Source organism: Xiphophorus hellerii, chromosome 1 (assembly GCF_003331165.1).
Source record: "Xiphophorus hellerii strain 12219 chromosome 1, Xiphophorus_hellerii-4.1, whole genome shotgun sequence".
Classification (NCBI taxonomy): Eukaryota; Metazoa; Chordata; class Actinopteri; order Cyprinodontiformes; family Poeciliidae; genus Xiphophorus; species Xiphophorus hellerii.
Window position 1 is genome coordinate 27,985,665 of NC_045672.1, and position 23,679 is coordinate 28,009,343.

The 23,679-nt window shown below is 36.3% G+C and overlaps 1 protein-coding gene across 3 annotated transcripts in view; it reads right to left on the reverse strand.

Annotated features, from left to right (window-relative positions):
- Positions 1–23,679, reverse strand: part of vwa5b1 (von Willebrand factor A domain containing 5B1) — a 37,347-nt gene that overhangs the window by 6,884 nt on the left and 6,784 nt on the right. For 2 of the 3 annotated variants that reach the window (XM_032558112.1, XM_032558105.1), the window contains exons 4-21: positions 22,625–22,850; positions 21,643–21,797; positions 19,936–20,067; positions 18,007–18,131; positions 15,408–15,584; positions 14,466–14,576; positions 12,793–12,995; positions 9,277–9,391; positions 8,892–9,077; positions 8,438–8,639; positions 7,638–7,828; positions 6,351–6,579; positions 5,120–5,413; positions 4,775–4,912; positions 4,307–4,435; positions 2,958–3,029; positions 2,473–2,545; positions 917–1,040 (exon numbers count right to left, since the gene is read on the reverse strand). In XM_032558112.1, the coding sequence (XP_032414003.1) occupies positions 917–1,040; positions 2,473–2,545; positions 2,958–3,029; positions 4,307–4,435; positions 4,775–4,912; positions 5,120–5,413; positions 6,351–6,579; positions 7,638–7,828; positions 8,438–8,639; positions 8,892–9,077; positions 9,277–9,391; positions 12,793–12,995; positions 14,466–14,576; positions 15,408–15,584; positions 18,007–18,131; positions 19,936–20,067; positions 21,643–21,797; positions 22,625–22,850 (2,882 nt within the window). The remainder of the gene's footprint in view (positions 1–916; positions 1,041–2,472; positions 2,546–2,957; positions 3,030–4,306; positions 4,436–4,774; positions 4,913–5,119; positions 5,414–6,350; positions 6,580–7,637; positions 7,829–8,437; positions 8,640–8,891; positions 9,078–9,276; positions 9,392–12,792; positions 12,996–14,465; positions 14,577–15,407; positions 15,585–18,006; positions 18,132–19,935; positions 20,068–21,642; positions 21,798–22,624; positions 22,851–23,679) is intronic. The other variant, XM_032558122.1, reaches the window with a different exon arrangement.

Sequence of the window (23,679 nt, forward strand, 5' to 3'; positions counted from 1 at the left end):
ACGGTTTTATACATTCCAATAACAATGGTCTGTTACAGCTCGAATCAGCCCCTTAAAGGCTTCGGGTTGTTAAGGAGGAAAAAGTTCTTTCTGCATATTTTTATTCCACGTATTTACTCTCAAAATGTGTTTTTTCTTTCCATTAAATTTGTATAGCAATGAATTGACTAGCAATAGCTAGGTCTCTGAGGGGTGCATGTAGAATGCATATAATATTAACAATGCCCACAATGCAACACTAAAAGCTAAATAATTTATATTTTCCGCAATGATTTAAATAAAGTCAAAAGGAAATTTATCAACAGTTGGAAACCAAACTCTAACCCCTACACCCTCTGTGCTGAGTCCCTCCAGGAAGTAGTGATGTTGCGATTGCAACTATTAGTCCAGCTTTTCCTCAAATCTGACCAATCACTTTAACGTTTTCTGTATGTCTTTCTTTTCTGACCAATCACTGCAACTTGTTGAATTTTGACCAATTCTCTGAGCCCCCTTCTAATTTAACTTCCTTTTTTTTACACATGATTTTAATTGATGGCTGATTAACAGGGTCTTTGTTGAATTGCAATCATCTGACTGGGGTGTGTTGAAGCAGGGGAACATCCAAAACATGCAGGTCAATGTGCGTTGAGGACCACAGTTGGGAAACAACTGTGAATTTTTTTTGTTTTTCAGATTGGCCATTCGGCCCATGTCAGAGTCTACATCAATAAGAAAGAGTAATTGTCGAAATTTAATAATGTTTCCTTTTACAGTTGATGCACATTGCAAACCAAAGACTGAATAGATTTGGAGAGATGCTGTCCACCTTATCATTCAACAACTGGTGTTTCTTGTTCACATTTTCTGCCATTAATTCATATCAGTGACATACAAACATGCATGTTGAAATAAACGGAATAGCTCTGGGGCTCACCAGGGGAATGTAGTCTTTGTTCTCATTTTCACTTTCTCCTATTGAATCACCAGACTTGCTGTGCGTTCGACACATGAATCCTTTTGCAGCTCGGGTCAGGAGGCGAGTCCTGCTGAGGGCCAGCCTGACGGAGGAGAGGTAAAGCGCAGCAAACACTGTGCGTGCATACAGATGCTTGCTCTGAATATTTCTCTGAGTTATCTATCTTTTTCATATAAGGACCAAGAGGAGAGGTAAACAAAAAAAATACAAAGATTGAACATATTTGTACAATAATAATGCAAGATATTTTTTAATATTTTTTTTTAAGAATTTATCTTTTATCATTCAAAGTTTCGCATTTAATTTTCTGCTGTATTTTTACTTGTACATAAATCATTCCTGCATAAAAAAAAGGAAAAATAAGTGTTTTAAAATAATTGGTATGCTCTTTGTTGTCATAGAAACTTGTCATAAAGTCACAATATTTCTTGCTATTTTTCTTCCTGAATCTACATTTGAGGAAAATAAGAAACCTGTACCATAACTCCACAGATCTTAACAGTATTTTATGCTAAATGGATGCATTTTATGTTTTTAACAAACAAGTACTGAACTTTCAGCTGATCAGACACCAGCTCTTTGGGAGCTGTTTCTCTCTGCAAACTGTTATATTTTTTGAAATCTCACAATAAATGCAACCAAATTGTGTTTTCTTTTTCTAACATTTTAAGGTATGTTTTATGTGTGGCTGAAAAAATCTGAAGAACTTTGAAGGAAATAGAGGACAGTACCACAGCTAGTGGTTTCATTATAGACTTGTTTTCTCCTTACCTGGAGAGCTGCACATCAAGTTTACTTTAAAAGATTAAAAAAATGTTTTTGTCTTGTCAGAAGTAAAATCTTGCAATGCAAAACTTTGTACCTCACTATCAAAGTGGCATTTCTTGCAGATAATCATGTTTTCTGAAATGTCTGAAAAAGCATTGCTGGAAGCAACAAAATGTCATATTTGTTGAATGATCGTAATAATTTTCTATTACATAGAACAACTGGTGATGGATAAAATATTTCCTGGATACTTTGAGAGCATATCTTACATGTCCGAATACCTATTTAGAGCATTTTCTGGTCTGTCCGTAGCTCCATTTCATCATAAATATGCTCAAAACTTTATCAATATTCCACAAATGTTGATAAAACACAATTTGAGACACTCCCATTAAATAAAAAACAACTAAAATCACAAGTGAATAAGTTTGTTCATGTGATAAGACATTAAAAAAAACATGCCGTGCCATTATCCTCCAACTACTTCCTGTCTTTGTGGTTTGCGCCTGTGGCAACATCTGGTTGTTGATCATGTGACTTGTGTGATGCAAAAAAATAAACCAATTTTGATACTGCCAGAAAACCACCTCATTCTTGCACCAAACCATTTTATCAAAATGTTAGTTTTTTTCAAAATTAATTAATTAATTTTTTTAAATGTCAAACTGCAGTTATATAATCACTGGTGTTCTTTGCTGAATGCAGCTACCATACATTTAAACACCAGCTGAACTCTAATCACATACCTGGCAGAAAAAAGACTCTCCACCGATTTCTGTGATTGGTCTGAGGTAACAGATGGACTCCTTTGTGGGGCGACTTGGAGACAAAGAGGCAGATGGAAAAGAAAAGAAGCAGAGGTCTACTTATCATCTTTCACCATCTGGTAATTAACAAAATATGGCACAGTGAGATGTAACAGTGAAAACAGAAAACATTCAACACACTCCAGCATCTCTGTCCTGTCCAGGTGAAACATGCCTTGTTTATATTTGTGCCTTCAGTGGATTCTCATGTTACAAATCGTCAGTTTGAGCCAAGATAAAAATTGCCGACCTCTGTTAACCTCTCCAAGAGTAGGAACTGTAATGTCAGTGATTTACAGTTTCACATTTGGTAGAAAATGTTGCTGTGTGAGGCTGGAAAAGGCAACATCCACTCAGACGTTGCATTTCAAAGGTCTTAGTGGGGGGAAATTGAGGAATTGCAACAAATTTGCTGATGTGCTTACCCTCTGTGAAGCTGCATTTGTCCCAGCCGGCGGAGGAAGGGGTGCTGCATGGAGAGACGCCGTCCTCTGCATCTGAAACAAGGATTAAAATCATTTTCTAAAGAACCATTACAGAAGAATACATTTTTTCTGTTGGTTTATTTACAAAAACTCCAGCATCAAATAAGCCCGTCACTTTGCTTGATATGGCCTTGGTTTGAAACCATTCACTCAGTTTGCTTGCTACTTAAACGAAAAATTGGAATTTCAAAGACAGGCAAGACAAAAAAATCTCATAAATGTCATGTCTTATTTAATTGTCAGCTTTCCAACATTTTGGTTTGAGTCATTAAAACCTTAAAGCTCCTCCATATCCAAGCCATCTGTACTATTTTTTTTTTAAACCAGCATATGCTTGAACATCTCTTGCCCACATTAGCTCGTGCTGTTGCTATGCCATCACTGAGGATCCTTTTAAAAATGTTGTGTCCTGCTGCTGAAGTTGTTATTTATAAAACAGCTCACAAAGTTCTCTGAGAAATCCACATATCTCACAGCTCTTTCCAGTTTTACATGAAAGCAGGTTTAAACTGACAAAAACAAATACAGTTGCTTTCAAACATATTCACATATACGTTACATTTTTACATGAAGGATGAAGAAAAATAGTCTATAATTCTGAAGTGGAAAGAAAATGATGCATGGTTTTAAAATTGTCACCATCCTAAGATAGTGGCCTAAATTATTTTTGTCAAAAGGGATTTTTTTTTTTTTACCAAAATCACTTTAGGCAAAAAATAAAATAAATCACTTATTAGGCATGCAATCCACCAATTTATTGTTAAAGCCATATGAAGTCATATTTCCATTTTACATGAGGCATGCAAGGACAGGAAGTTGCTCTTGTCAGATGAGCACAAAGGTGAAATTTTTGGCCTTCATACCAAATTCATAACAATAACATTAATAATAACATCACCAATGAAAATGTTCACTTGTATGCTGATGTTACAGTTATGTATAGATCGAGCCCTTACTCAGTTGAAACAGGTTTTTAATACTGCAGAGGCTAATTTTAGTGCTTTAAAATCCGTTTTAACTCAGAAAACAAAATGTTTGTTACACTCAAATTGGAAATTAATCAATCACTCCTTCTCAGGTATTTTATTGACAACTCCCTCTCCATCAAGTCTCACATTCAATTATTAGCCAAAAGACTACCTTTAAAATTGGTGTTATTTTTAGAATCTTGTCCTGCTTGACATTTCATACTAAAAAGGATTTGTTGAGGCCACTTTCATGCCTGTGCTTGATTATGGTGATGTGCATGCTTCATCACAAAGCCTTGAAAAATAAATAAAGCCACATACTGTAAGGCAGGAGGACATCTTCGGCTTCCTCTGACATGCCGCCGGACTGAGAACGACCGAGCCCGATGGAGTATCCTCTGTTCTTCCTGCTTCCTGAACAAGACCTGGAGCCCCTCTTCAGGCTTGCACCTTCAAGAAAAATGGAAGTCATTACAATCTTGCTTGGCTCTGCAGAGTGCAATCAACACAGCAGATCTATGTTTTTTTTCAAACTGATTTTCTCAGTTAAAACTCAGGAAAATATACAACTTAACCTCGATCAATCCCATATTTACAAAATCAAACTAATTTGGTGTAGATTGACTGTTCTGGAGCCGGGTTGATCTCTGGAAACCTTAAAATTATAGCGACACTAACGAAACTTTTGCTGCACAAACGCAGCACAAATGTTTGACACCAGCTTCATTTAATTTGAAGAAAGTGGGAGGGGGTGACTTCAGTCAGGAGAATTAGAGTCATGTAACTTACCCACATTAATGCATTCAACACTTGTTGGCAAATACTCATTGGTGTCCAGGTCAATGGGAACAAATGCTGTGTATTTGCTCAGTATATTGCAGGCTTTGCTAGTGTGAATAACGTAAACCTGGTACTTCCTGCCAGAACCTGGAAATAAAAAAAAGCATACAATAACTACAAAAACCGTGATATATCGAGTAATTTTATATTTCATGACGTTTTACTTCTTTAATGAATTGTACAAAATATACGTATCAAATTACAATATTAAATATGGTTAATAGAATTTGAAAACCTCATCCTTTGACATTTGAAATTGTTTTCCAGTTATGTCAGACAAGTTTCTAAGCTCACCTTGTTCTATCTCAGACTCTTTATCGGCCATGTGCTCAAAGTCGTGTATGATGGAGCTCCCGGCCAGGTGGTGAAACGTCTCGTTCCACAGCTCCTCGTGAACCTTTTCCTCACGTTCCCGGCCGCTTAAAAACGGCTCGATGTCAAAAACCACCTCCCACTTCATGGGTTTCCCACACAGCAATCCCGACACCACTGCTTTGCAGTCTCCTTTGTGATGGCTGGAGGTCCCCAGATGTGACATGTGGGTCTCTTGAGGGGTTTCTGCTTGACACATCTGGTGGCCATATCCATCTGAAATATCAGAGAAGTAACATTTTAATGCATGAAAGTGGATTTAGGGATAAACTACCTAAAATACTATATATATATACGTCACAAGAAATCCTGTGGTTTTGAAAGACGGCAAAAAAAATAAAAAATAAAAAACCAGTGGCCCAATGATAGAGCCCTGTGGTACACCTCATAGCAAAAGGGCAACAGAAGATGAAGTGGAACTCATTTTTATGCAACCATTTCAGTCAGAATAAATATAATTTTAATCACTGAAGAGACAATCCAGTGATTCTCACTCATTGTTGTAGTTCAGAGGTCAAAACTGCAATGGAAACATTGTTTTGCGTCACAAAGATCATATGATCAACAACCAAATGTTGCCACTGGCGCAAACCACAGAGAAGAAGACAACAGGAAGTAAGTGGAGGATCATGGGACAGCATGTTTTTAATAACTTATCGCATGACCAAAGTTATTTATGTGTGATTTTAATTGCGTTTCTTATTTACTGGAAATAACACAATTGCAAAATTCATTTTTTTCTATGCAAGTGGAATATTGACAAAGTTTACTCAACGTAGCTTTATTCAGGCATTGACGCAACAAGCCCCCTATTCTTGAGGCTATGTATATATGTCCCATTTATGGGAAATTTTAATCTGCAATTTTACAGAAGAGCTTTGGATTCAACACTTTTAAATAACTCAACTTTTGGTGAACTGTGAAAAATTCTTTTTTTTTTTTTCTTTCATCCTCTTCACATTCAAAGTTTCTTAAAGTTTTGTATAGCAACAACTGATACGTCTAGAGTACTAAATTTTGGGCTTTTAATAGAAATAAGTATAAATTCTGCCCTAAAATGACAGACTTAACAAGTGAACATGTTTTTGACACATTATCTGACATAAAGAAAACATTTCCCATTAAACCAGAAAGGCTGTCTTTGTGTTCTCACCTGTGTCTCCAATGCTGCCAACAGAGGGGCTGTCTGTGGACGATCTGGACCCATCATCCCCAGCAAGGTTGCGAGTCACAGGCACCCCGGTGCTGTCGCTTGGCTGAGGGCCACCCTGTAGCTGGGGTTGGGGATGAAGCTCAGAGTCATCCTCCTGCTGTGGAGGCGGCTTGTGACCGGTGCCAGGTCGCCCTCTGAAGGACGGGGCGCACAGACCAGCCAGCTGTGGCTAAAACCAAAAAACCCAGGTGGCATTAAAGCGAGATACAACATCAGCCCATTATTATTCTGATCATTTCTGTGAGCTCAAACAATCTCTTTTTTGATAGTGTCAAGGGATGTTTGAGAGGGAGACTCTGCTGGTAATTTTTAATTAAAGAAAAACAAATGCCCATAGCCTGAAGCCCAAGATTGGAAATTCACAGAGACTTGCTTAAGCATTCATATAATTTGAATTTTTCCAGTTTTTGTCCTGTTACAACCACAAACTTTAGTTTATAAAAACAATAAAAACTTATTTAAAATATAAATAATAAGATCTTAAGAACAAGACTATTTTCAGTACCTCGAAAATATGCACCAATTATTTTATTGTTTATCATATAAAGTCCAATAAAATACACCAAACGATGTGATTGCAACATGACAAAATGCAGAACGTGAATACTTTAGCACAGTATTTTCTTGATTTATCCGATTATCAAAAGACACACAGAGCAGAAGCTCGCTGTGTGCCAAAACACAAATTAGTCAGATAAATGGAGGCAGTCTGACAGACGGACTGTTTATCCTCTTGAGAAGTTCAAATGCCCCAAGGTTTCCATGTCTCATGACCTCCTTTAATTCAAATAAAGATTTACTATATCTATTCATTAAGTCCGATTAAGCAAGGATTCTTCAATGGGATTTACCTGGAGCAGACACGGCATCCTCCTGTTAATTCTGTTTAGTCATGGCAACTTGATTCCTGAGTTATTCTAACCTAATTGTGATTCATTAATTTTGCCCTTAATTACTGAGAAGGACACATTAGTCTCTTCTTGATTATACTCCAATCCAGACAGGGGTCAGGCAGCTCCCTTAGCTGCCAACTCTTTCTGAATCCAAATATCATTTTCTACTTGACAGTATGACGACTCTATCATTAGATAAAACCACAATCTGCTGCTTTCATTACATGCTAGTGCTTTATTTTGTGTGTAGGGACTTTAAGCAAGCAGCACACACTAATCAGATGTAGGGGAAATGGTTGACCTGATTTAGTGGTAACTTTCAACCAGGTCATACCTGGCAGTCGTTCTTCCAGTGCATTTCTTGCTCAGGGCTCATCTGGCCTGTCAGGTCCTGGACTTTGCTCCTCCGCAGGGGATTCTTGGGCACCACAGAGTTGGGGTCACTGGGAGTAAAGGATTTCTTTGCTGGGTTGTAGTCCATGAGCTGGTTTGTGCTGTATGCACGTCTCCTTGGTGATGTGTCATCTAAACGTTGTGTTCAAAAATTTACAGTCACTACATTAGAAACCAATGTTACACTTATGTACCAATAATAATTTAGTCCTCAGGGTATTAACGCAAATTTCAGCACATTAGTATATAGTCCCATACATAAGCAGGTATAAATTTATGCATGGTAGGGTCCCAAAGAAATTGACTATAAGTTCATACTTGAATATTATTTATAGTCATAAAAATATAAATATTTTTATCCTGTTGAGATATGAAGCAGGTAACTCATCCCGTTGAGTGGTTTTTGGCTTATTTGATTGATATTATATATATCAATACAACTCACTTAATTTGGATTTTATCAGAGTTGTATATAAAGAGTACATGTCTCATGTCTACTCAGTACTTTAGACATTTTACCAAATACTTTTTCGCTCTTGAGTAATTTCTTGGATGGCTACTTTTAACTTTTGGAGTAAAAATATGTTGAAGTAGTGCTACTTTTACTTGAGTGTGATTTTTGGGTACTCTGTCTACCTCTGACTACGAGTAGACTATTGATTAAAGTAAAAATTTCTGCACTTTGTGATAAAAACACACAGATTTAACAAACGAAAGGAAAACCGCTAGTGCAGTTCTTACCTGTGAGGTCTGGCTCTGTGATGACCAGGCCACTCTCTGTCATGGCGTCCTGGTAGGAGTCATGCAGCGTGCCGCAGGGTGCTTCCCAGTGGGACCCCTGACTGTCCGCTCCCGTCTTCCCCGCCTCCTCCTCTTGTGAGTGGTAAAACACCGAGCTGGCTGACTCAATGGAGCGCATCATGCTGTATCGCCTCCTTTTATCCTGTTGAGATGTGAAGCAGGTGACTCATCCTGTTGAGTGGTTTTTAGCTTATTTGATCAAGCAATTCACAAGGCTTTATTTATTTATTTTTCCATTCAGAAAATATTTGTCAAGGACTTCCACTCGGGATTTACCTTCAAACTGTTTTTGTACTAGTAGCAATTTTACAAGGCAGTTTGTAAAACAGAAAAGGTTGCTTTTCTGACCCACTGATAAATTAACCTAATTGTTACCCTTCAACAGGTGTCTTACAGATTTGGGGTTGTCGTGGTAACGGGTAGTGTCGCACACCACACTGTAGCCAATCAGACTGTCTCCTGGAAAGAGGAAGGTGTTGCCAACAGGGGAGAGCAGCACCTCTTTGGTTTCAGGAAAGAGCCATTCGATGGAAATGTCACTGAGTACCGGGGACATGGTTTTCTTCAGCGACTTTATCATCTGTGGAGTAAAGCCATAGAAATAACACAGCTTCCTTCTGATAGTTTCACAGAGGGGGTGGTGTCTCACATATGATGTCTTAATGGGTATCAGTAGCAGGCACTCGGTGTATTGAAATGGCTGCATAATGGCTCTCCGGTGGCCTTCAGAATAACTATAGATGTCATTATGAGTGACACTCCAGGCTGGAAATGAGTACCTTGGGCTGCAGCCTCTCTCCATCAGCCAGGAATTCAGCTGTTCCTTTGGAAACAGCCGCCAACCCCTGCACCAGCCTCCGGCATGCATTTTGTCCAATGCCGAATGTGAAACATCTGCACAGAAACATTAAAGGCAGCACCTTCAAGGACAGATCAGGAGATTTTTCAGCATAGCAACAGATGTGCTCACAGGATGGGTGCACATTTCCATCAAAAATCAAAGACACAATGCACACAGAGTCTTGGAAAAATAGCTCAGCTCTTGAAGTTTTTTAGATTTTGCCACATTACAACCAAAAACCTTGATGTTATATATGCAGTGGACCATAAAGGACAAAATACATAGTTCCCAAACTTCTCAACAAATAAAATTCCAAAATAGTCTCTACAAATACAGGTGGAAATTAGCCTGGTAAAAACCAGCCCCTTCTTCTGTTTATTTTGTACAGATTTTCAAGACTCTCGGAAATTGAGAAGTCATTGTTTCCTGGAGGCATGGACTCTGTTGAAGTTTTAAACTTTACCCTGACGCTAACATTTGTCTGTGACCAGGGGCGGAGCTTCAGGGGGGGCCAGAGGGAGTTAGGAAAATATGACTTCAGGTATCCAACCCTTTATCACGTCTGATGAGAGCTGGTGAAAGTGGGCGAGTATGTTGTATGTAGAATTATATAGAATGGTACCCCAGTAAATTATATGGTAGGCTGGCCCCAGTTGTTAATATTAATTCAGTATTTGGAAGCGACACAGACTGAACAAATTCGTTCACTTCCTCCATTGCCATTGCTAAAACTACAAACCAATTGCAATCATAAAACAACGCCGAAAAGTGATGTTCTCGATCACAACTTCTTCTTTTTGCAGATTAGTCTGGTAGAAAATCAATGCAGGCCAATGTGAGAAATTCCTTACAGACCAGTGAAGGGAGATGAGAATTGTCAGAGTAGATGTAAATGAATGCAAACTCCACTTTTTTTTTATTTATTAAAAAAGGAAAATAAATTATGTATTATTCTCACTTCCACTTGTGAATATGCCTAAGGAGTATGAATGCTCCTGCAAAGGTTTGGAGTTCAAAGCATAATTTCATCTTTCATGAGGACTAAAGTTCCTCCCAGTTCTTACAGTTGAGTGAAATATGTTTTTAGTTGCATAATACAGCCAGTATCTCAAAAATGGATGGGTCAGATAATTGTATTGCACCAATACTCTCTTGAATTTTTAATGACATAAAGCATTGATGATTAGAATGAGTGTGTCGCTTTCCATGCAGTTTAGATCCTGACTTTAGTCTTTTGGAGATTCATCCTTGTTTGATCTGGTCTCTGAGTGGCTGTGCTGATTTGTAAGCATAGAGTGATAATGACCCGGGAAGTGTTGATGAGTTGGCCGAGCTTTCCGCACATAATGCAATTATCCCGGGGCAGTCATCCATTAAAAGGGGAAGACAAAAGTCAATTATTTCCAGAAAACGACTCTGGACGGGGATTTCACAGCGTGAGTCTTAAATGCAAGCGGCAAAATAAAACGACTTCCTGGAACGCTGCAGATTTGTTGTGTCATGAGCGCTCCCTGCAAGTTGACAGATGGAGCTCACATGCTGGTTTCTTATTCTTTCATTCTAGCATTCGCGTAGCTTTGTTGTGGCTGAAAGCTGCACAGATGTTTCCTCCAGGACAGATTTGTGATGTTGGATGCTTAAAAGAGGTAAGACAGGCTCCATGTTCCCACATTTCATTTTAAAAGGATTACAGCTTTGTGGCCTGGTTTTCATTTCAACACCTAGATAAACCCACACTAGTGATTTTATTTTGTGAATAAGCTGTTGATTTGTCTTGTGGAGCATTAGAAGATGATGTCTTAATTAATTTAAATCTGCCTTAGCTCTACGTTTTTAAATAGCATTACAAAATCGAGGAGCTAATGTCTTGCAAAACTATTCACACCCCTTTAACTTATTCAGATTTTTATATTGATGTCTTACAACTAAGACGTCAATATAATTTATGTTGATATTAAGTAATAACACATAATGTTAAAGTATAAAGTAAACAACACATGGTTTTTGAAATGTTTTGACAATTAAAAAATTGGAAAAGTGTGTTTTTGTACTTTGCCCCATTTATCCTGAAACCTCTAAATAAAATCCCCTGCAATCAATTGCCTTCAGAAAGACTAAACAGGGCTTAATTTTTTAGTGCAAGTATTATTCTCGCTGACCTCAAAGGTTTTTCAGAGAACATTAGTGAACAAACTGCATTATAAAGAGTAAATAACAGCAAATGGAGATGTTTTAGTTTTAAAATTGTAATCCACGTTTTCACCATCTCAGAGAGTACTGTCCAATCCATCGTCTGAAAATTTAAAATGTATCATGTAAACAGAAACCCAACAAGACATTAAATGTTTGCATTCACAGTTTACTATTAGTCAGAAGGTGATAGAGCAAATATGTGGAAGAAAATCCTTTGATTAGATGTAAGCAAAACCCTGTGTGTGGCCAACAATTTAACTACAGTACTCAAAACTTGTACTCAAGTAAGAGTAGCACAATTTCTAATATTTTTACTCAAGTAAAAGTAAAAAGTATCTGTCCAAAATATCACTTAAGTAAGAGTAGAAAGGTATTTGGTAAAAAGGCTACTCAAGTACTGAGTACCTGATAAAAAAAAAATCAATCATTTAACATAAAAAAATTACATAATCAGACAGACCAAAATATAAAGCTATGTCAAAATGTTATTTTAAAGACCAAAATGAAAATTATTCATATACAAAACATAATTACAAAATAACAAAATCAGGCATAAGGAATATTTTTCCAAATCAGTTTCTTAAAAAAAAAATTATGAAACTAACAAAAACCACTGATATGTAGTTTTTGTTAAAGTGTCTGGGTATGCATCTGGTGTGAAGTTTTGATCAAAATAAGTTGTGATGTTTTATAGTCCATCTTTTATAGGACTGTTCTTCGTTCAGTCAAGTTACAGTGGGTAGAGAATCCAGAAATTTTCCTCAAGTAAGAGTACCAATACTTCATAATACAATAACCCAACTAAAAGTAAAAAGTACAGCTTAGTGAAAGTAGTCCTAAAAGTAATTTTTTTTTAAAGTTACTCAGATAAATTTAACTAGTTACTCCCCAATTCTGCAGCTAACAGCATTTCAAAAAAGTTAAACAAGGTAGTGGCAGCATCATGCTGTGGGTACCCTTAGATTTTGACATTTATCATTTTTCATTTTTCTTTCTTCTAATTATACAACTGCCCACTGCCTTGTGTTTTGTGCAAGATCCCAAAGGAAGGTTGAAGTTTGTAACTGTAATGTGAGAAAATGTGTGAAAGTACAAAGATGTGTGAAGGTGTGAAGCACATTTTTGATCAAACATCAAGGTTTTTACAGCCCAAGACAGCTTTAACAAGAAAGCCTGATGTTATACAATATTGATAACATTTCCAACAGCATAACGTATTGATCTGAGTCATACAAGAAGATGTGTTGACGGTGATACTTGCCTGATATAGCGTGCATGGCTGCGGACCAGCTCAATAACCTTGCCTGTGTTGCTGACGGCTCCGTCTGTGAGCAGAAAGAGCAGCCTGGGGTGACCGCTGAACGTGGGCTGCCTCACAATCCAGGTGAGCGGCGCCAGCATGTTGGTGCCCCCCATGTCAGCTCTCATCTTCCTGATGTAATCACAAGCCTGCGCCAGGGCCTCCTGGATCATGAGGATGAGTAGGAGTTAGTGAAACATAGAATCCTATTCTCACAAAGAAGACGAAACAGAAACACCTCTATTCCCTTAGATACAACCGAATGCACTTTTTCAATTAACTGAATTAAAAACACCAAATCATTAATGATTAAAAGTTATGAGCGTAAAACACATTAAAGTAGAACAGAGAAACTGATGTCATGAAGAAATAAACATGTTCATCTTTTATGTAACAGACCTGGCCCAGCTCCTGATGTTTTATACATTTTTTCCTCCTTTATTGTGAGGTAAACAAAACTAACAAGAATAGATAAACAGACGAAAAGAGATACAAAAATATTACATATTAACTATGCACAGTACGGTATGTGTGTTGCTTGATATAGTAATTAAAATAATGCAATCATCAGGAATAAATTAGAAATAAAATAAGTTGAAAAATGCTAAATAAAATAAAATAATGCTCTTAGATGCAGTAATAATAATGATTGTTATTGCTATCATTATGTTTGTTATTACTATCATTATTATCATTAAATTATTATTAATTGTAGCAGTAAAAGTAGTATAATTAATAAAATTTGATAAACCAAAATGTGGAATTGTACAGTGGTGCCCCCAAGAGGGGGGCAGGAGGTGCCATGCCCCCCTCTTGCAAAATGTTGGCCACAGTCTTTGCTTGGGTCACACAGGAGTACCAGTCATCCATCTTTTATAGGTAACAAGATTTTGAACACTGACAACAGTCCAGGAATGTCAGCATGTCAGTTTGCAAAAATAAATAGGCTGATTCATGGTTGCTATTACTAAAATAAAAACCAAGAGACTTAACTTGCTAACATAAATTTATCAACCTCTCAACACACATTTTATCAGAGAAATAAGCCATCAGCGCTACAACTCTAATTAAAAGGTGTTTATTTTGTATGAAAGAGTGCAAAATCACTTCTACATAAACTGCTGTCTCATTTGAGCTTCAGACCTGAGTCTAGCATTTCACCCATTGTAACAAAAACTATGCTAGCATACAGTCTTCCAAGCTAAAAGTTTGCACTTGTTGATTTAGATCTTAGCACTGATGTTAATGCCATTGATCTGCTCTCTTCTCTGCAGACTGGATTTGTGTCACTGGGATTAAAGAAACAAAAGTCTCCTCATTAAATTCATGTCGATAAAACAGATTGGAAGCAACTGACTCCAACTGTGTGCAAGACTTCTATTGAGAATGTACATCATGAAAATGTTTAACCTTCTTCTAAGTTATTTAATTTAGCCCCAAACTGTACTCTTCTTTAAATTCTCAGAAAAGACCGGTTGTCATTACGAAGGTTTTTATCTTTTAGGATTCATATCTCCTCTGTTATCATCCTGAATACATTTTAAAATATTCTAGCAAACTGTTTACACCTGAATTGTTGAACCACGACTTTGTTTCAGATAATTGAAGTACATGCCTGCATTGTATACTCTTACCTCCTCGTAGTTCTGGCTGGTTGTGAAGAGTGATTTGAACATGGATCCAAATCCAACGATGTTAAAAAGGCAGCCAGGCATCAAACTCTTCAGGATAACCACCATGGCGTCCTGGAAAAGAAAATCGAGAGCCAATTTGGATTTTAAAACCAAAAACTGTCACCACTCATCTGCGAATGTTGCACTGATAAGTGAGCAGCATCACACCTTGTCATTTCACCAATCACTGCCTCTTCACCAGCTCAAGGGCAGTTTCTGAAATAATACCACTTACCTCCACTTTCATTCAGGTGAGCAGCGTCAAGGCTGCATTGATTCAAACATGAATACGACTCAGAATTCAATTGCATTTAGAAAAGGAAAGAAAAAGAGCTTCAAAGAGGAAGGTTCCACTTTTTTATAAGTATCTTTTAAAAGATTTGTGGAAAATTGTCATTATATCTCTGTCAAACCCACTCAGACTGACCGTGAGCCCAGACAGTGTGATGTCTGACAGATCCAATAAAAGATCAAATGTGAGTTTGTTTAAAAAAAAAAGAAAGAAAAAAAACGGCTGCTGGCATCACCAGTCAAATAACATAAATGTTTAAAGAAAGCCACATAAATAAATAAAAGTTGCAGAATTCCTCGAGTCTGGTTGAGAATATTCATTAAACATGATGAAACCTAACAGAACCTGCTAACAAACTGGAGGGATGGAGGGAGGGATGGAAGGACGGACAGTATAATATCCATAGACCACAGTTTTACACACCTAAAATCCCCCCTTTAAGCCTAAAATTGGCCTTCAGTTAAGCTGCTTTTAAAAATAAATGAGGTGTTGATAACATAATTATATAAAATCAACCTTGATAAATCAGAGTCAGAGACACAGGAAGTATTTGTATGTAAATAACAGGAGCTAATAAAACAAGATGACATGTCAAGCTGAGGTAATAACACCTTCACACGGTGGATGTTGAGTCCGCTCATGCTGCCGCTTCTGTCAATAAGGAAGATGAATTCGCCGTGAACTTTCCTCAGGTCTGAGCAGATGGATTTGAGGTTGGGACAAAAGTTCAACATGACCACGGGGTTGTGGAGGATGTCCTTATGCAGCCGTCTGTGAATGACGTCTACCTGGATGAAGAAGAGGAGCAGAATGATAAATAAATTACTGGGGAGATAATGAACTTGAGAGGATTTGCAGAGAATTCAATACAAAATGCACAAGTGATCAGATTGACAAAACACATCAATTATTGAAAATGTGCAGGAAAAAAAATCAGGCAGAATGAGCCTCGCCTTTGGAGTGTTTCCATAGAAACCCATTTTTATGGCTAAGTGCTCTTCCCCTCCAGTTTAAGTCTGCTGGTCACTTAATAGTCTCATCATCAAAGCTTGATGTGAATGGCACCATGCAGAGATAATCGCAGAACTCAACCTAGACCCAGAGCAACAAGACTGTCTTTTATGATCAAAGAGCCTAGATGTACACAATACAGCAGAGATGTCAAAAGATTTCTTCACATTGACCAGAATTGTCAGGTCAGAATTATTACCAAAGAAAATTATGATTTCCAAACCAATTTACAATCCTAAATAAATTCTATTGTCTTTTTTTTTTACCTGCTTAGCAACAAACTAAGCACACAATTATTTAAATACACAAAGTAGTTAGATTTTTTTGCCAAAAAATAAATGGAGTGTATAAACCGTGTCACAAAATTTAAAAAGAAATTTGCATGTATGCTTTATTAAAAAGAAATTCAAGTTGCTAATTTTTGGAGGCTCAAAGTTAGCTATAAAACAAAATCACATTTTAGATTAAAATTTTGGTGTATTTAGGCACATTTAATAAATAAATTAAAAGCGGATTCTGGTTAAATCAGAGTATAGGTTGCAGAGTAGTTGTGTTCCTGTTTAGGGTAAAGGAAATTCAAAAAATTATTATCAATCAATCAATCATTTATTTATGTAGTGCTTTACATAACCAGACCAAAGTGCCTTACAGGATCCAAAAGAATATACAAGACATAGCAACAGGTAAATACAAAATACACAGCAAAGTGATGCAGAATGAGCAAAACAAAACCAGAAGTGTGACCACACATTTAAGTAGTCAAAAAAAACCCAGATTTATACTTTGTATTGCATCAAACATTTTCCATTATAAGAATATTTTAACTTGTTTGTAATAATTTTGTCCTAATTAAAAAGAAAACATCTGCAGTACAGTATGTTGATTAGCAGATGTGTAAGAGTTGGATATATGTATAGTAATAAATCGATGTAATGCCTGAAGAAATTAATAGCTTCTTATGTTACTGTAAATTAGAGCCACTCTTCTTGTCTGATTAACACTGGTTTCTGATTAACACCCTTCTTTAAAGGTCCTGTGTCTTTAAGGCTTCTTCCCTAAAGAGCCTTTCCCTCTGATTGAAGGAGCCTTGACAGCAACTAAGGCACTTCAGGAAGTGGAGGAGCGCTTTCCTGTGTGTTCTCCATCGATGGCACTGAGGTATACAAAGCTGTCAAAAAGGAATATCCCCATTACAGGGATTCTCCAGGTTTTGCTTTTTTGTTTTGTAAAATCTAAATGCTTCAGATCACCAAAAAATTTTATTTTTTCAGACAAAGATAACCTGACTAAACACAGAAAGCAGTTTTCAGATGATCATTTCACTTGCCAAGAAACTGGGTTTAACTACAACTAATCCCAGATACAACTTGAAAGGCAAACTTCGTGTTTCAAAATGGCTACTACTCCTATCAACAGTAGTATACAACAATGTAATAGGGCCAATGTAGATAGAAAAAAAAGAGTAAATTTCCACTAAACAAATTTGGAAATTTTCTACAAAAAACAAGGAAACTTCTGAGTTTGAAAAGTTGAACATTTACTAGAAAAAACTTTCTGAGTTCACAGAAACTATTTAAAAAAATTAATAAAGTCTAATTTCTTGACAAAATAAGTTATAACAGTTTAATTTGCATTTGCAGAGACATTTAAAGTTTAACAGTGAAGGGGAAAATTAATTATTGATAAAACATTTTTAAAGGCTCATTTGTATTCGACCTTTTGAATATGGAGGTCTCAGCAAATGTAAAATCAGTCAAATATTTTTAAGGCTCAGATCTAATTTGACAAAGACCTGAGATTATATAGACCAAGTCATAATTTGATTACCTCAGAAAAATATCATATTAACTTCAGGAAGGAGAAATGCAAAATCTTAACGGGAACTTTACGTAGATGATGAGGAGGATTACATTTATGAGACACTGAATGAACTGAATTATCTATATCGTTTTATTACAAACTTATAAAAATGTCTGCAGTTTTAGAAATATTCAGCTATACAAGCAACTCCCAGATGTTTCATGATTATATCAGAATTACAGTCTGCTGCAGACTATAATTAAAATAACATAAATGCATCTTTTAAAAAACATCTGTTGCAGTTCTTGGCTTTTATGTTGACGCCTTCTGAAAAGAAATGGGTATAATATTGTTGTCATCAGTTCAAGCAGAGAAAGCTAATGTTGGCGACACACTCACTTTCCTCTGATTGCTGGAGTCCTTCTTGGTTGCTTTGATGAAATCACTCCGACTGTGAAGAAACTCGTCGTACTCCTCCTGCGTCATGTCTCCATTCTCGACGAGAACGTGCGGCACATGGGGCTCTGATGTAGCACAGCGATGGAGAACATAGACATCAAGATGAAAACTGTCAGTTTCTGTGACTGAAAGCTTCACAGGGGAGTAAAAGAGGTAATCCAAAAGCACAGAATTACACCCACACTGATTGTAGAATTAATTGTATCACAGTGGGGCTAAAGAAAAGAAAACTAAATGAGAAAAAGGATTAAGTTTCTCTCTTTCTTGTTAAGGGAAAGGATGAAGATTTAGTGAGCGCTGCAGTCGACACACTCTTCCAAGTATAGGGTTTTACAAATCAGGATAAAATAAAATTTGGATCATTGCCAGGTTTTAAAATAATAACAATTTCACACTGTCACTCAGTTGAAGTTTAAACCAAAATAGAAAATTCACCAGCTTAAAGCAGACACTTTTCTGTAACTTTTTGTTTTTATTCTGTGTGACTTTATAAAGCTCCCGCATCATTTTGAATGAATTTTGGCCTACTATTTCCTTCAGTTCATTAAAGCCCAGCACCTCAATGGACAGTGGACCCCCTTTGACTGGTCCACGTAATATGAGACCTACACATCCTTTCTGGCTTTCTATCATAAAGACAATTAGGTCATTCAGTTGGGAGGAACATGTTTATGCATCCCAGTGCACCTTATGTTTCTGATTTTATGGTCAGAAACATAAAATCTTACCAAGTATTTTAATATTTTCTTGTGCAAAAAATCTTAGCACACTTGAAACAAGGCATAACTAATTTACAAGTAACTTTTCAGGAAGATATATAAGCTTGTTTTAAGTCAATAATTTCTTAATATTGTTGAAAACGTATAAGCTATTACTTATACTTTTTCACCAATATTGAGGAAGTATTAACTTAAAAGTAGCTCCTATTTCTTGCTGAAAAGTTACTTGTAAGTTAGATTTTTTATTTCAAGTCTACTAAGATAATGGCACAAGAAACTAGACTTAAAATACTTGGTAAGATTTTGTGGTTTTTCACTGTGTCGGTTTCCTAGACATTCACGCTTATATAATTTTTCTTCTGATTTGCTCCTTCTTTAACTATTTAAATCCTCTGTTCATCAACTCAAATATTAACGTTGATGCATTTAATTTAGCCTTGGTAAACATTGTGTTATGCATAGATGCCAGAATTTCTTGTGGAAGTAATTTTGCCACTCCTTTTCCATTTTTTCTTAATTTTAGGCTATTGAAAATTTAAATAAGTATCATGAGATTTACTAGAAATATGTGTAAACAGTAATGCCTTTTAAGGTCTTACTTTTCACATTGTATTGTTGGTAATCGAAACACAATGCTGTTGCTAAAAGCTATGTGTGAATGTTTGAAGCACAGCTCTGTCTCCTTCATCCTTTGGCTGAAGCTGAGCCTCCATGTTGTGGCAGAAGCAGCAGCACAAGTCTGCTGTGAATTAGATTGTTCCAGACTGACCGCAGGTCTGCTTGTGAACAAAGTGCTCATAAGATGCCCATCAGCTCAGTTTGTCCACGGCTCATTCTTGCCTCAGGGAGACAACCAGCCCACACATCCTGGAGATCAAGACGGCATTGAGGGACAAAAAAAGAGCAACACAGGAGGAAAAACCTTGGCAATGTACTCTTACATCATGGAGAGAAACTCTGCTGGCATGCAATTTTTTCTTTTTTCCTGGACAGGTACTCTAAGAAAGGTAGTGAGTCACCTCGCTGCTGATCTGATAACAGGCAACATATTGTGTAAAAGAAAAAAAAGCTAAGAGCCAATTTCAGAATGTTTTACTTGTAAATGAATAAAAGCCTAAGTGCAGAGCTGAGTTTTAATTTATAAACCTACCGCTGGGGTAGATGAGTATTTCGACAGGGCAGTCGTAAGTGTACTTGTCAGCCAGTGTGATGACGACGCTGGTTGCCGAGCGGGCCAGAGGGTCTGCATCAGCTCGAATGGCGTGAGAAGGGCTCTCCACTCCTACACAGAGCAAACAACAAGTGGCTCTAAAACACCGGCAATTACTCCAGTCGCTAACAGCATCCTGGGCACACATTTCCAGAGGATTCACAGCGATAACAATCAACAACTCAACAACTCAACAAACTTACCTGTGCAGTTTAAATAAAAAGCTGCAAATAAAGATTATTTTAGTAATTGATTAATCCATCGATTATTCTGACAATTAGCCAATTAAATCAGATAAAAATATTGGAAAATTCTGGTGATTTTAACTAAGCCTTTTCAGTATTAAAAATACATTAAAAGATACAAATAAATAATTCAGTTCCTTTTTAAAATAAGAAAATAAATGTTTTATTTTCTGAAATGCAATACAATGTTGCATTCCTTGATCATTTGTATCAAAGGAAAAAAAGAAAAGATAAAAAAATAATCCTAATAACATGCGAAAAGCTCAACCTTTTCTGTTCAATTTAATATCAGTACAGTGTTGGACTGATCTGTTTACTATTATTTTAATTAATTGATTAATAATCGATTAGCAAAATATGCCAAATTTTTTTCCACCATTTGAACTGGCGGAGCTAAAAGTATGCCACTTGGGGTGTTTGGAGCAAAAATGTTCCACTAGCAACATTTTTTTGCATCTTAACTGCAACATTTTGTACGATTTTAGCTTAATTAATGCTCTGAACAATATGTTGTTCTTTCAGCAAATGACCTCCTTTGAGTCTACATACTCCAGTTAATGATTAATTGATTACTGAAATAGTTTATTATTATCTCAATAACCGATTCAACACATTTAATAGTTTCAGCCTTAGATATAATCTAGCCCACTTTTGTATTAGAAGGGAGATGCATTGAAGCTCACAGACATTAAATAGGGTCACAAATTATGATATAAGATAATATGAGTGGCTGTGTGTGAGATTCATCCAGAAGCAAACACCATGAAAAATTGCAAATTTAATCTGGTTGGTGGGAGACTGAGAGAAGTTGTGACTTTTTCAGTTTGCAAGTCAGAGACTCAGTGATCAGCGCAGAAAAAACAACCTTGATTTTTGACTTTGCATGATTGTCTCTGACTACAGAAAAAGCATGTTTGGTTGTGAGCTGTATTTGTGCAGCTTCCCCTACATTTTCTTATGATTCAGATCAGCATATGAAATCACTGATGTCTTTTTCTCCAAATAAACTGATGGTGCAGAAACCTCCCAAGTATGTTGAGAAATTCAGGAAATATCGAGAAAAAATCCTGATACTCTCAACAGCGTATTTGTATTAGGATAGGTGCATGTATTTTATTTTATTTTATTTTTTGTGTTTTTATTATTGCATGACTGTTGGTGTTACTGGATATATGAATGTCTCTCTTTGGGGATAAAGTCTGTCTGTCTGAAGCAGAAAAGTGGCAAAAAACTGAAATCTTTTAAGTTACTGAGGATTCTTCTAAAATAAAATTGATCACTTTAGACAAAATATACAAGCATAGACATATGCAACACGGAAAGTGTCATTATGATGGAGGAGTTTTTATATTACAGATGTTAAGAGTCTCCAATAATTGCATGTAAAAAATAGAGATCAAACCTGCAAGAAGGTACGGAGCTCGAATCTCCAGCTGGAAGTTAAATTCATAGTCCATAGAGTTTATGGCCTCATCCTCCAGCAGCGTTGCCAGCCACAGCGGAGAGGAGTTTGGATTCTGATCGTGAGGACTTGAGGCACAAGTGGGTCTTTCACGACTAAAAATGTAGATATTATTTTTCAAGAACTTTAACATTCCACAACAGTCATGTTCAATATCTTACTTAAAATGTATGTATTTCAGTAAATTTATGCATTTCAGTAACTCAATCCACTAAGTGCATACACTGCAAAAACACAAAAGTATTTTTGGCCTAGTTTCTGGTGCTAACATATTAGCATGTGAAATAAGACTAAATTAACTTACAAGTAATTTTTTAGCAAGAAATATGAGCTTGTTTTAATTAAACAATTTTATAATTTTGGTTTTTTTTAAAGTACTGGTTCCACTAGCACATTATTTCACCTATAACAAGACATTTTTCCCACATTAGAAGTAAAATAATCTGCAGTCAGTGGAACTAACACATCAATATTAAGGAATTTTTTATTTAAAATAAGCTTCTATATTTTTGCTTGAATGTTACTTGTAAATCAGCTTAGTCAAATTTCAAGTGTTCTAAGAAATTTGGACTAGAAATTAGACAAAAAAAATGCTTGGTAAGATTTTGCATTTTTGTAGTGTGTTGCAATTAGTTGTACATATACTGATGTTTTTCTAGTTGTCAATGTGATATATTTCTTGCTTACAGTGAATGAAAACACAACATTCAAGATTAGAATATTAAGTGTTCATAAAACCAAAATGATTTAATGAAAAATAGGTTTAATGTCAGCTTAAAGATTGCTATTATCTAAAAGTACTTTTAATCTGAGTCTCACTATAATCAGACTTATTGAAAATAACTGTTAAAGCTACAGTTAAAACAGTATAGAATGTAATCTTAACACACATCGGTTTTTCATCTGGTTTTCGATCTCTTACGTTCGGGAGAAGTTTGGCGACAATCCCTGCTCCTCGTTGATGGTCCTTTGTACCCGAGGAGTACAAACTGGTGGGGATGAGACCCTGATACCTCCACTGGGCAAAGTGGTGAGCTCAGACGATGTGCTGACCAGGATATGTACCGTCTCCATTGGGGGGATAATTCCAAGGTTAACCACTAGCACAGTCCTCTCAAAGTCCTCATCCACCAGTATGTTCCCTGTAGCTCCAGTTTAGAAAAGATAAAATATTATTTAGTGTCAAAGAACAATGTAAATGTATTTTAAAGTAAACTTTAATAATATCTACATTTTAATAGTGGATTCTTTGGTTAATTGTTTTATTTTTGCTTTCAAACAACTTCCTTGTTACAGCACAGTTTTTTTGCAGACAGAAAAACTAATTGGTCTGCAAATGGATCTTTAAAGATATGTCTAATGATGGATTTAAAATAGTAGCTGGGTGAATTTTTAGAAACCCTTTTGGGCTGAATTATTAATGGTGCTTGCAGTCTCTGAAAATTAATCCAATATTTGCCATTTTTATTCTCTTTGAGTATGAAATGACAGAGCATATTAATATAATTACAGGCAGAAAAATAAGTATTGAGCATTTTTACATTTTCTCAGTAAACATATTTAGGACACTTATTCAGCAGATGTTGGTAACGTCCAAAAATATCCTCACATACAAGAAAATCATTGTCCATACATAAAGTATTTTATGTTATTGGCAATAAAGTGAGGGGCCAAAGGGAAAACCTATTGTATTTAAATAGTAGAAGACCCTATTTTGATGTTGATATTATATTATGTAGAAAATCCAAGCTGCTTTATTTTCTTTCTCTGAAACCAATTGAGCAGTTCCTTGGCTTTGCTTGAGGCAGTCTGTCACTCAGTAACAGACTGCTGCATCCTAAGAGCACAAAGGAGCATCATCATAGATTCCTCCTTCCAGCAGCTGTCAGACTCTATCCATCACTGCTCTCAATTATTTGCACAGTTATTTGGACATTTTTAGTCATTTTAAATAAAATTTCTCCTCACATTCTCACA